General features: G+C 43.8%; 1 protein-coding gene across 1 annotated transcript in view; it reads left to right on the top strand.

Annotated features, from left to right (window-relative positions):
• The window catches only part of LOC107670443 (potassium channel subfamily T member 2-like), a 48,590-nt gene that overhangs the window by 15,863 nt on the left and 18,185 nt on the right, over window positions 1–14,542 (top strand). The window contains exons 10-13 of the mRNA XM_016463043.1: window positions 785–949; window positions 1,203–1,339; window positions 8,586–8,649; window positions 9,486–9,594. Coding sequence (XP_016318529.1) covers window positions 785–949; window positions 1,203–1,339; window positions 8,586–8,649; window positions 9,486–9,594 — 475 coding nt within the window. The remainder of the gene's footprint in view (window positions 1–784; window positions 950–1,202; window positions 1,340–8,585; window positions 8,650–9,485; window positions 9,595–14,542) is intronic.

Here is a 14,542-nt window from a genome sequence, read left to right on the forward strand (position 1 = left end):
TGAACCTGCGTCAGGGTCATGGGCGCCCAAGACTTATTGATGCATGTGGGGAGCGAAGGCCAACACATCTGGTCTAAGCACAAAAGCTATAATAGCTCAAATTGCTGAATAACTTAACTCTGGCCAAGATAGAAAGGTGTCAGAACACAGTCAGTCAGTGCCCATGATGACCAAGATCAGGTGGATGGCCCAGTCCGTGTGTGTTGTTTACCTGAGGAAGATATTGCAGCAGATGCACAATGGGAATAAGGCAGGCTGACGCAGGCAGTGTTTTGCTCTGGACAATGTTCTGCTGGGAAACTTTGGGTCCTGCATTCATGTGGATGTTATTTTGACACGTTCCACCTACCTAAAGATGGTTGCAGACCATGTTTGCAATGGCAATAGCCTCTTTCAGCAGGAAAATGCACAATGCCAAAACTGTTTAGGAATGGTTTGAGGAACATGACAAAGAGTTCAAGGTGTTGCCTTGGCCTTCAAATTTCCCAGATCTCAATCTGATTGAGCATCTATGGGGTGTGCTGGACCAACAAATGCAATCCATTGAGGCTCCACCTCGCACCTTGCAGGTCTTAAATGATTTGCTGCTGATGTCTTGGTGCCAGAGACCACAGGACATGTTCAGAGGTCTTGTGAACTCCATGCCACCTTTTAGTTTGCTCACATAACTTAATTTCACATATAGTTATCTCAGGTTCTAATAACCCGACTGAAGCCATGTGTAGTCTGACGCCTCTTTGTAAAACCGTCTTAACAAAGCTTTGTTCACTTGGATTTCCCATAGTTTGAGCAGTTGGCTTTCTTGTGGATGGAGCGACAGAAGTCTGGAGGGAACTACAGCCGCTATCGTGCCCAGACCGAGAAGCACGTGGTGTTGTGTGTCAGCTGTCTCAAGATAGACCTACTCATGGACTTTCTCAACGAGTTCTTCGCTCACCCCAGACTGCAGGTGGGTATGCGTGTGCATATGTACACTCGCACATGTAAATGTGTGTACGGTCATGCTAATTTGAGCTCAGACAGCCTGCTGTGCGCTGGTTAATCCTCTTCAGGAGCACTGGAAGCTGAGGTTCTTGTACTAGGATTAACTGAACATCAAATTGAATTTCATCAAGCTATTTATGTGTGTATGATCCGGGTTTCATTAGCTTGCAGTGTCTGTCTGACCTCGTTTTCTACTAACTTGAGCTCATCATGTCCAGGACTACTATGTGGTCATCTTATGTCCCGCTGAGATGGACGTCCAGGTGCGAAGGGTACTGCATATCCCGCTATGGGCTCAGAGGGTCATCTACCTGCAGGGATCTGCTCTCAAAGACCAAGACCTAATGAGGGCAAAGTAAGACCTGCTGAATAAATATATAAACAATGCTAGTCACCTGAAGTGAAAAAGAAGTGTGCTTAATTGTATTGAATGTGCACTTGTAGTGTACTTCAATTCGAAAAGGGGATTTTAAAAACTGTACTTGCAGATGCTATAATATTAATTAAATAACTTTGATATATTTAAAGAGTCACACTGATGACTGTTTCTAAACACTTAAGTACTCCTTTAATAAGTGCATGTTGTAATAATATCAAATTAAAAGATTTACTTCAAACTACATTTTAAATCATTGTTTTTATAACATTTTATCATGTTTTAAAGATGTACGCCTATTTTGATGTGTTGACTACCATACTGAAGCACATTTAAAACAGTTGATTGTAATTTTAACTGTGGTGTGTTATTCGATATTACATTTAAATGTATTATATTTTAAATGCAATAAATTGCAACTTCGTCATTACAAATGTGTAGTTACAAATATATTTAAATACAGGACATACAAGTTACAATAGAAATTACATTGTGATACGGTTCACTAGGGTGGAAGGAAGAAGACAGGGTCGGCGTACTGAGATGCGAGCTTTATTTAGTCTCTCGAACACACAACAGAAAACGGCGCTCACTCAGCGCTTCCAATCTCGCGGTCAATAACTCATAACACAACTTGACATATGATTTCGTGCTTCTATCTCCCATCTCGCCGGGTGGCTCGCGTTCCCAGTCAGTCTCTCTCCCGATCATGTTCCAGGTGGCCCCTTTTATCCGGTCTCTCCACACCAATTACTGAAACGAGACACAGGTGTTTATCATTTGCGCTTGACCTACTTACGCACCGCTCGTCTCCTGCCTCTCTCTCCCGATGCAGACCCATTCCTGGAAGCTAACGCCATCTGTACCCCCGGCCTGTGGAACACCTTGAATTTGAAGGGTTGCAATGCTTGCAATGCTCGGGTGATCTGCGCGTTGGTATCCTTCATGCGGTGGAGCCACTGCAGGGGCGCGTGGTCCGAACAGAGAGTGAACTCCCGTCCCAGGAGATAATAGCGGAGCGTGAGAACAGCCCACCGGATTGCCAGGCACTCCTTTTCAATGGTGCTGTACATCGTCTCTCTCTTAGAGAGCTTACGACTGATGTATAGCACCGGCCGTTCCTCACCCTCTATCTCCTGGGCCAGGACCGCTCCAAGCCCCCTGTCCGATGCGTCTGTCTGCAGCAAGAAGGGGAGAGAAAAATCAGGAGAGTGCAAAAGCGGTCCGCCACACAGAGCAGCCTTTACCTGGGTGAAAGCCTGCTGACACAGCTCCGTCCACTGGACCGGGTCTGGGGCTTCCCTTTTAGTAAGGTCAGTCAGCGGGCTGGTGAGGTCCGAATAATTAGGTACAAACCTTCTATAATATCCCGCCAGCCCCAGGAACTGCCTCACCTCCTTTTTGGTCTTGGGTCTCGGACAGGTCGCAACCGCTGCCGTCTTATCAATTTGGAAGCCCAGATACCTTACCTCCACACACCCAACCGCACACTTTTTCGGGTTGGCTGTCAGCCCGGCCTCCCTCAGCGACCTCAGGACCGCCCGCAGATGCTGCATATGCCGCTGCCAGTCGTTGCTATAGATGATAATGTCATCCAAATAGGCCGCGGCATACGCAGCATGCGGCCGGAGGATCCGGTCCATGAGTCGCTGAAAGGTGGCCGGGGCCCCGAACAACCCGAAAGGAAGCGTTACAAATTGGTGTAATCCAAACGGCGTGGTGAAGGCCGTCTTTTCTTTGGATATTGGTGATAAGGGGATCTGCCAATATCCCTTCGTTAAATCCAGTGTCGAGTAAAATCGAGCAGCACCCAGCCGATCAAGCAATTCATCAACCCGCGGCATTGGATACGCGTCGAACTTCGACACAGCATTCACCTTGCAATAATCCACACAGAACCGGACCGAGCCGTCCGTTTTAGGCACTAAAACTATCGGGCTCGCCCAATCACTGTTGGATTCCTCTATTACCCCCATATCTAGCATTGCCTCTAATTCAATCTGAACTACTTTTTTTTGTGTTCAGGCAGCCGATACGGCCGGCTGCGCACCACCACGCCGGGCTCGGTCTCAATGTGGTGCTGGATGAGGTCCGTGCGACCAGGCAGGGGCGAGAACACATCTGCAAACTCGGCTTGCACCTTGGCCACATCAGTGAGTTGGGAGGGCGAGAGGTGATCTCCTCCCGGGGCCAGAGCAAGAGATTGACTTTTGGTGTTCACTTCTGGCCCGAGATCTTCCTCTCCGCTCACCGCCATCGCCAACATAGGGATAGGAGAGCGGTCGAGCCGGTTGGAGAAGCTGCCCGTCAATGGAACGGACCTGTTCAAAAGCATTTTTGAGCGATTCATGTGAAATCATCGAAAATCATCGCACTTTGGGAGGGTTCCCCTCTCAACAGCGCTCCGTTCCCCTGTCTCAGTCCCCCTTGGTCCCGGCTCAGCTTCTCCTACCTGCGCGACCGCCCCCGTCTGCCGCGCTCTTTCCTCCCAAGAGACACCCGCACATAGATGCCCCAATAATGCCTTAAAACCTGGCCAATTTGTCCCCAAAATTAGCGGATGCCTGAGGTGCGGGCTAACTACCACCTCTACTCTATGCTTTTGTCCCCGAAATTGAATAGCCACCGACATTAAGGGGTAGTTCACCACGTCCCCGTGCACGCACCGAACCTTAACCATGCGGCTCCTATCCAATGCCTCCGGTTGAATCAGGCTTTGATGCATTGAGGTTTGGTTGCATCCCGAATCCACCAAAGCCTGATATGTACCCCCCCTAATACTCACAGGTATCTGGTACAGGCCAGCTTGATCGGGGGCAGCCTGCGGGGCGTCCGGGACCCGGATCAGCGTCCCCACCTCCATCCCTGGACACCGATCAATAAAATGACCTGGGTCCCCGCAACGCCAGCAGGCCGGCCCAGGCCTCCCCGCCGCCCTAGTGGCAGGAAGTGGGTCAAGGAATTGGTGTGGAGAGAGCGGCGGAACAGGAGCGGACCCGGATCAGCATCCCCACCTCCATCCCTGGACACCGATCAATAAAATGACCTGGGACCCCGCAACGCCAGCAGGCCGGCCCAGGCCTCCCCGCCGCCCTAGTGGCAGGAAGTGGGTCAAGGAATTGGTGTGGAGAGAGCGGCGGAACGGGAGCTGCCGCCGGCAGAACCCGCCCCCCTGGGCGGTGCCCTCGGGGTGGCTGTGGGTTCCGTCCCTGGACCACCCCTCCAGCGGGGTGGGGCTCGTGGGGGAAGATTCCCTCGGGACCTGGGGAAAGGGACAGGTTTGGAGGGAGAGAACACAGGGGAAGGGAGAGAGAGAGAGACAGATGGCAGGGGTTCGCCGACCCCGGGGCACGCCACCATCTGGTCCTCCGCCAGTTGGATGGCCTGGTTCAGCGACGTCGGGCGGTGGCACTGGACCCACTGGGCAGCTCTTTCCTCCCAAGAGACACCCGCACATAAATGCCCCAATAACGCCTTAAAACCTGGCCAATTTGTTCCCAAAATTAGCGGATGTCTGAGGTGCGGGCTAACTGCCACCTCTACTCTATGCTTTTGTCCCCGAAATTGAATAGCCACCGACATTAAGGGGTAGTTCACCACGTCCCCGTGCACGCACCGAACCTTAACCATGCGGCTCTTATCCAACGCCTCCGGTTGAATCAGGCTTTGATGCATTGAGGTTTGGTTGCATCCCGAATCCACCAAAGCCTGATATGTACCCCCCCTAATACTCACAGGTATCTGGTACAGGCCAGCTTGATCGGGGGCAGCCTGCGGGGCGTCCGGGACCCGGATCAGCGTCCCCACCTCCATCCCTGGACACCGATCAATAAAATGACCTGGGTCCCCGCAATGCCAGCAGGCCAGCCCAGGCCTCCCCGCCGCCCTAGTGGCAGGAAGCGGGTCAAGGAATTGGTGTGGAGAGAGCGGCGGAACAGGAGCTGCCGCCGGCAGAACCCGCCCCCCTGGGCGGTGCCCTCGGGGTGGCTGTGGGTTCCGTCCCTGGACCACCCCTCCAGCGGGGTGGGGCTCGGGGGGGGGGAGATTCCCTCGGGACCTGGGGAAAGGGACAGGTTTGGAGGGAGAGGACACAGGGGAAGGGAGAGAGAGAGAGACAGATGGCAGGGGTTCGCCGACCCCGGGGCACGCCACCATCTGGTCCTCCGCCAGTTGGATGGCCTGGTTCAGCGACGTCGGGCGGTGGCACTGGACCCACTGGGCAGTCTTCCTCGGCAGCCGGGCCACGAACTGCTCCAGTACCACTCGATCGATGATTTCCTCGACGTCGCTCGTGTCGGCCATCAGCCATCTGCGGCAGGCGTCCTGGAGCTGTTGCGCCATCACGCTCGGGGCTCCGGCCGACCCGCTGGAGAATGGCGCGCTTGAGGTCTTTGTAGACCAGGAGGTTCTGGACTGGCAGCTGTTGTGCGGCCACCTGCGCTTCTCCAGACAGCAGGGGAATGAGCCGCACTGGCCAGTCCTCCTCGGGCCACCCCCCGGCCTCTGCCGACCTCTCGAACAGGTCCAGGAACACCTCCGGGTCGTCCTGGGGACCCATCTTGTGGAGAGGCACATGGGTGGGTGGTGCTGGGGCAGATGTAGGTCCCCCAGCCCGAACCTCACGGTCAATCCAGCTCTGGAACAGCTCGCGGTCTTCCTGCTGGGCTTGGAGGAAGGCTCGGAACCGCCGCTCCTGATCGTCCCTCAGGCCCAGCAGTGCCTGATGGTGCTCCTGGTGAAGACCAGCGAGCGATTGAATGACCTCCGCAAATGGCGATCCTGGCGGGGACTGCATGATGGCGGCGGCGTTCTTCTTCCTTTGCGGGTTTCGGCACCAGTGTGATACGGTTCACTAGGGTGGAAGGAAGAAGACAGGGTCGGCATGCTGGGATGCGAGCTTTATTTAGTCTCTCGAACACACAACAGAAAATGGCGCTCACTCAGCGCTTCCAATCTCGCGGTCAATAACTCATAACACAACTTGACATATGCTTTCGTGCTTCTATGACCCGTCTCCCCGGGTGGCTCACGTTCCCAGTCAGTCTCTCTCCCGATCATGTTCCAGGTGGCCCCTTTTATCCGGTCTCTCCACACCAATTACTGAAACGAGACACAGGTGTTTATCATTTGCGCTTGACCTACTTACGCACCGCTCGTCTCCTGTCTCTCTCTCCCGATGCAGACCTCACTGAACCACGCCCCCCTCGCCACATACATAAAAGTATATTTTAGTTTACCATAAATGCTTGCCTAACCCTAACCCTAACATTCAGCAGTAGGCCTACACTTTAACCATATTTCAATGACAATAGAAGTAAAGAGTAAATTACAGTACAATTACTGCTATAAGTCCTGTAAGTTCTAGGGGTGTAACGATTCATCGATATGGATCGATACGATGTCTGACGATACGATGCATCGATGCCACACGTAAAATATCGATATCTGTAGTATAAATGGGCACCTTTATTTTGCCACTGTCCACATTTTCACATAATGTCCGTCTATGCATTCCCGCCAACGCGTGCATTCTCGTTCAAACTCACGTATCAGGACTCGATATAAGGTCTGCCCGAAGGCACAAGGTGAGCATAAAAGACGCTCGGGATTGTTTGCGGAACAGTCGAGCGCTGTGTGAGAAGTTTTCTGCGCACACACACAGACAGACACCGTGCGAATACTAAATTGAGCTCACTTCCACTTTTTTTGTGCATGGATGAATAAATACAAACAAAATTACATCAAAATGTGCGTTTTGGCGAATATCCTAGTAAACACAGTCGGTTAGGCATATGTCTTAACGTGAACAGTTGAGAAAGAAAAGGCATGTGTATCAGTAGGCCTATATTAAATCCGTGCTTCGTTCTTAAAGTGAAAGCAAACTAATAATAAATCTAATGCTGTCAAAGAAAAATACAAGTGCTCACTGCTCCTGACTATATAACCTTTGTAACATCAAAAATGATTAATCTATATTTAATTTATACAGTGAAGACTATGCAGTTATTTTACATTTGATTATTACATTTCTGTAGCGTACCTGAAAATTAATTTTAGAAAAACCTGAAAAGCACTGTTTATTGAACTTGTGTCTTTGTTGTATTGTATTTATTTTCTGCTATTGCTTGTAATTTGGTTATCTGTAGAAAAGATTTGTGTGTGTTTTGGAATGTTTGGAATTGGAATGTTTTTCCAATTGTTTATTTTCTTTATTATTTAAAAAAAAATGTGTAGGCCTATTTTTTTTGTTGTGAATGTCCCAATTGAGATACAGGATGTGAAAATTTCAGATAAATTTTCATGTTATATATTTTGGTTGCATTTGTGAGTTAATAAAAATGTAGATGGTTGTTTAAAATAGATATATAATATCATAATATCGATATATCCTAAATCGAACCGTAATCGTATCGTAGAATTTTGAGGTATCGGCAAATATCATATCGCTGGGTATGAGAATTGGTATCGTATCGTGACGAACCATCCGATTTACACCCCTAGTAAGTTCTGTTGTAGTTTAGTTCACAATATTGCAATAGAAACTACTACTAGTACATTATTTTTTTTACCATGCTTATGTAGCATATCTGCAAGTTATGTAGAGGAACATCGCAGGTTGAGCTATAATGCACCTATGTGTGATTAAATATATTTAAGATGAAATATCTATGTATTATCTATTTAAGTACATTCATTTCATTAACTCATAATCAATCAATTTCACTCATTTACAGTACTCCACTTACAGTCACTGCAATGTTCACCAAAGGTTTTAAAAGCAGTGTAGCTCATATTTTTGCTAATGCACTTAAGTGCAAACCTTTATTAATAAATGTGTCTACTAAACTGATAGGTGCCTGATGGAAAATTGTGTATTTAGTCCTAATCATGAAATATGTTAATGATCTTTTCAATTAGTTTTCAGGTAGCAAGCTAACAGCTTAGCCTGATAGCTTAGCATAGCAGCGCTAACAGGTTAAGAAAACCTTTTTTATCAGCTACAACTCACACTTCCTATTATTATTATTTTTTCCTGAGGGATGAGTTGGAGTTATATTTTGAGGTAATTCATAGCATGCCACAGATATCAGATGAGCACTTTTGGAAACTGACTTGCATCTTTTAATTTCTGTTCACTGTCTTTCTCTCTTTTTCCCCCTTCCATTTTCCCGTTATGGAACCTGGCCCTGTTTCTCTGACCTCTTTTTGTCGTGATTGGCTGCAGGATGGATGATGCCGAGGCCTGTTTTATCCTAAGCAACCGGTTTGAAGTGGACCGCTTTGCCGCTGTATGTTCCCCTCCAACTCAATATTCTCACCTTTTTTCCATTCTGCTTTTCAACCCTCTCATTTCCAACCAGAAAATAGGAAGCAGCAATTTCAAACATCTCCAGTATTAGCCTTTTTCTCTTTCACTCTTTGACATTCTCCCTACTGGTCTCACATTTTGACCGCTCAGCATTAAATGCTTTATCCTGAAGGCAGTTGTAAGTGACATTTGGGAAGGTAGTTGGTTGTCTCTCATGAAACCTGTCAAGAAAACGTCAGGGTCATATTTCAACCCAAAATCAAAAGAAATAAACATTAAATATATTTAGCATTAAGAAAAGGAGACCTAAATTTGCATTAATTCCCTTCTCCCATAACTGCAATTACCTTAATGTAAAAAAAAAAAAAAACTTCATTACTGTAATATAAAAATATATATTATGTAAATGTGTATTTTTTTCATCATGTGATATTTGATGTACTACCTCATAAAAATTTAAATATAGCTTGTCTAAATTATTAAAAAGAAGAATAATTAAGTAAAAATCCAAAGTAGATGTCTGGAATTTGGTGGAAAATGTGCTTAATAATTTTACATTGAAAAAATATCTTAATGGTCTTAAAAATAGGCTTTATTTTCTTTTTGCTAAATATAATTTCCTGATTTTTTTCTTTTGATTTTGTGGTGAAATGTGGCCTCTACATGTTTTAATGAGATTCACCTAGTTGTCAGGCACTTTAGATGTTAATTTCTCTGTAAAGAGGGTAATGGCTGGTACATAAGAGCAGACACTATGACTAATGGTATACTTCTGTTCATGTGCTTTTCTTTCTCTCTTATTTTTCTTTGTCACAGGACCATCAGACCATTCTTAGGGCCTGGGCCGTGAAGGACTTTGCCCCAAATTGCCCTCTCTACGTGCAGATCCTCAAACCTGAGAATAAGTTCCATATCAAGTTCGCAGGTCAGCGTGCAAAATGTGTTTCTCTCAGGGATGCAGGTGTACTAGAGAGTATGATATTTGATGCGCTTCGTACATGTGTGAGTGTGTTGAGAGAGAGCTGATCAGCCTCCTTCCATCTGAAGCCATGTCCTTCAACACTCAACCCATTTTATATTCCTCTTCAGTTGTGGAAATGTGGATAATGCTTTTTACTTTCCTAGCCTTCCCATTCCCCATGTCTGCTATAGATTATGTGTGTGCAGGCCAGTGTTGTTATTGTTAACGAAAACTATTACATGGACTAGAAACTAGCAGTGAAAAATATTTATAAAATAAAAATGGGGATTTGTAGGGGTTTAAAAAAAATCCTCATGTAAAAACAGCTTGCAAGAAGACACAAACACTACTGTTCAAAGCTTTGAGGTCAATAAGATGTTTTATTTTTAAGAAATGAATACTGTTATTGAGCAACAATGAATTAAATTGATCAAAAGTGACAGTAAAGACATATATAATGTTAGAAAATATTTCTTATGCTGTTCTTTTGAATTTTTTATTCATCAAAGAATCCTGAAAAAAATGTATCACGGTTTCCACAAAAATATTAAGCAGCACAACTGTTTTCAGCATTGATAATAAGAAATGTTTCTTGAGCAGCAAATCAGCATATTAGAGTGATTTCTGAAGGATCATGTGACACTGAAGACTGGAGTAATGATGCTGAAAATTCAGTTTTGCATTACAGGAATAAATTACATTTTAATGTATATTAAAATAGAAAACAATTATTTTAAATTGTAATAATATTTCACAATATTACTGTTTTTACTATAGTTTTGATCAAATAAATGTGGCCTTGGTGAGAGACTACTGACCCCAAATTTTTTAACAGTAGTGTACGTGTTATTATATTATTACTGTATTGCAGTTCTTACATCATTACATCTTATATCAAGTTCAGAGGCTTTAAATTACTAGTTAACTACTCAAACTGCTTTACTAATTATTAATGTGAGGATTGTTAATTGTCAATACTTAAAATTGGCATACAAAAATTCTTATTTCAGTATAATTTAATATCAGTTTCTCTTTTCTCCTTTTTTTTGTCTAAACAGAGTAAGATTATTCTTGCCTAACGTCATACAAATAAGTACTCAGATTAGATTATCTGAAAGCATTAGTTTCTGATGAAGTCATTGTACACAGATTTAAAAAGATTAAAAAAAAAACTGTACTGAAAACAAAAAAATAAAAATAAAACATATAAACAAAATACAAGATATTAATGCACTGTTAAAATGAACTAAAACTAAACTGAAACAAAACAAGATAAAATATTCAAAACTATAATAACCAGGCATCCACTGGCACCGTATTAGTAGTAGTAGTCGTGTAGTCGATAATTCTCCTATTTAGTAGCAGGACCTTAAAGTGTGGCGTATTGCACATTTCATGTTTATGGGATTGCTGTGGTGTGTGTGTGAGGGTTATTTTAGGATGATTACCAGGAAATGATATGGAGAATTTCTCGGTGCAGTAGGATGTGAGGTGAGGCAATGATTCGAGATCCAAATTGCAGCTGCCGCCACCGCTACACTGAGCAGCAGATGAAAAATGTGAAGAAGATGCATTGCTCTCTCCTCTCACGTGAAGACCCACATTTGTATGACCTGTAGCACCGCATTACCTGTGTCTGTGATGCTGAGAGCAAGATGGTCTGCCCAGCATAGGTGGTGGCACTTGTTTTAGAGTCAATGAGAAGGCGGAGGAGGAAAGGACAGGATGAGTCAGTGGCTGAGGCAGCTGGATCTTTACCCAGAGATCAACCACAGATTACACACTATCACACAATCTGTCAATCGAACCCAGAGCTGCTGGTCACCCATCAGAAGAGAATGAGAACGGAGTGATGACTCGTTTCCTTGCTGCCTTATCAGTCAGTGACTTGACACTAAAATTCATGCATAAATACATCTTTATTTTTGGTGCAATGACATCTTGATTCACAAATGTTTCAGTAATGTTCATTGTTTTGGATGCATCTTTTGACTGGAACATGTGAAAAATAAGTACATTTTGCATACTATGGAAATAATAAGAATATTCTTAAATGCAAAGTGGGCAAAGTCGGCGTCAGCGCTTGACGGAGGGCATGCTTGAAGCTTGGTGCTGACGCGACCGTCATAGTGACATCAGCCAATCACATTACTTTTCTGGTGTTGCATGAATGCGATTGGCTAGTGTCTACGCTATGGTATTTGCATGAAGGTGATCTGATTGGTTGATGCCTACGTTGGTGCTTGAAAAGTTTTTTCAACTTCTGCCGCAAGCAATGCGGGTGACACAATGCAACGGACCCACAATTCAGTTCGGCAACGCATGAGGTATATTTTAACTTTAAATGTAATATCAAATAACATACTACAGTTAAATTTACAGTCAAGTCAATGTGCTTTAGTATGACATCAAAATAAGTGTACTTCTTAAAAGCATGACAAAAGATTTTAAAAATACAATGATTTAAAATGTACTTTAAATAAAACTTTTAACAGTATTTCAATGTGCACTTTTTTAAAAAGTTTGTTAAGAGACAGGAAAGTGTCTCTGTAATTACACTTAAAGGGGTCATATGATGCTGCTAAAAAGAAAATTATTTGGTGTATTTGGTGTAATGCTTTTATTCCATTAATATTATATTATCTGCAAATACATTTTTTTTTAAATATACTTGAAAGATTTTTAACACAATTAAGTACACTTCTTTTTCTCAAGTGTATGTATGAAGGAGTGCTATCAAGTGATGAAATCTACTAAATATGTTGATGCTTTAACAACATATCAACAGACCACGGCATGACAGCCAGCATCAGCTGACGCTCAGCTGATTGTAACTCCTCCCACTACAATTAAATAAGATATATAAGTTAATCCGTACTCACACTTGCCTTAGTCTGTCACACAAACATACGTTTATAGACATGCGCTTACCCTCCTCCATCCCCAGTTCCTCCTTATACAGGCATGATCACTTAGCTTGTTTGTCTATCAGCTATCAGCTAATCATTGCTTAATCTTGTACAGACCTGTATCACTTCTGCATGGAATTTTATATCTGTTGCATATTAAAATTCTGGTAATTGCATTAGGCTTCGGGGGTTTCAAACCCCAGTGAGGTTTGCTTGTGGACAGCTCAGAATCTGAACTCTTCAGAGCAAAGCCTGCCGCCAAAATAATGTTCAGGACCTCGACAATAATGTTAATCAAACAGAGTGGTCCTGACTGAAATATAAGACTATTTTCAACACAAAATATGGCAATTTACAAATTGACAAATCCAAATTTGGAGTAATTTATGGATTATCTAGGAATTATTTCATATTATATTGGCAGAATGCATAACAGATCATTTTAAACAGATGCTTTACCCAAAAAATGAAAATATGAAGCCATCTTACGAGACTATAAAAACATTGGACATACATTCCCAAAAGTATGTTTTTCCTCTGAAGCATTTGCCAAATGTTTGTTTTATCTGCTCTATCGGCAACATGTCAGCAGGATCATGAATAAGAATGTGCTTCTTTTATTGAGAGTTATGGTTGAAATGACACTTGCGATATACATACTTATGTTTCATATCAGTCAGAGGTGGTTATCCCCTGTGGGCGGCATGGCGTCTTGGTGGTTTACAGAGTGCTTGCTTCTTGACAGTTCGGCGGAACGCATCAATATGCAGCTTTTCTATGCATGGCGGGCGTGTTGTGACACTGCCTGGAATATACAGTATGCACTGAGTGGCTGAGTGGGTGGCATAAATGAGTATGGCTGGAGACTTGACTTCAGCTCTACAAATAGCTTAATAGCACCTTAATGTTCGTATCGATGCAATAGAAGCTCACAGAGTGGTTTGTCTGAGTTCGTTCACATCTCACACGGTTATTCTGGGACTTCTAGACCACTGTTTGTTTTGTTTGACTTTTGCTGCGTTAATTGATTTTCTTTTCCTGATTTACTATTTGTTTGGAAATAGTAACTGGCTGCTTTGCTTCTTCCAGTTCTGCAGCGTGTTAGCGTAGCTATATCAACAGCCTGGTCATTCATAAACATAACCGGCATGCTGCTTTAATTAATGCTAATGGCAGAGAAGTGGCACTGTTGTTGGCGTCTTGCTGGGGTTCACAGAATGACCGCAATCTCTCACGGCTACACTCCTCGAACAGGGACAGAAACAGCAGCTTTAGAGAAAAAAGGAATCTAGAAACACAATTATCACAGTGTTCTAACCTGCTGTGCCATGGCCCACTTCAGTCGAGGTCAACGTGCGCTTTCCGAGGCTGCTGGAAATGAGGGAGTTGGTGGAGGAGATGAAGTGGTTGAGCAGAAAGGGTCTGCATGAGGAGGAACAGAGGTCTTTAATTCACCGTTTGATCTTTATGAGTGAACGTCTTCAAGTGCTGCCTCCACTACTTCAGCCTGACGTGGAGAATAATTCAAAGAACAAGCCTTATTTATTTATTTATGAAGTTACAATGACAATGAGACAAATTATATTGTTTAATTAATAACCTAAAGACAAAAAAAAAAAAAAAAAAAAAAAAAAAACTAATTGTCATAAAAAATAATTATAGGTAAAATGTAAAATGTTTTTTTTTAGGAAACACAGCTTCGATTCTGTCCATTTTCTGAGTACATTTATTCTCTCGCATTTCTCTGAATTGACTCAGGTTATTCAAACAATCGGAGCATTCTTCTCTCCTTGGGCGAGTAACGTGTTTGAATAGATGTCAGTAAGATCCAGATATGGTGGTGTCAGTTGTTCCTGGCCTGTCGTACAAAAGACTATTCATTTAAAAAAAAATAATGCTTCACACATTCCACATTTATTTATTTATTACATTTTTTATTTAGTCATTTATTAGACGCTTTTATCCAAAGCGACTTACAAATGAGGACAACAGAAGCAATCAAT

The sequence above is a fragment of the Sinocyclocheilus anshuiensis genome, unplaced genomic scaffold (genome assembly GCF_001515605.1).
Source record: "Sinocyclocheilus anshuiensis isolate Anshui unplaced genomic scaffold, SAMN03320099.WGS_v1.1 scaffold476, whole genome shotgun sequence".
Taxonomy (NCBI): Eukaryota; Metazoa; Chordata; class Actinopteri; order Cypriniformes; family Cyprinidae; genus Sinocyclocheilus; species Sinocyclocheilus anshuiensis.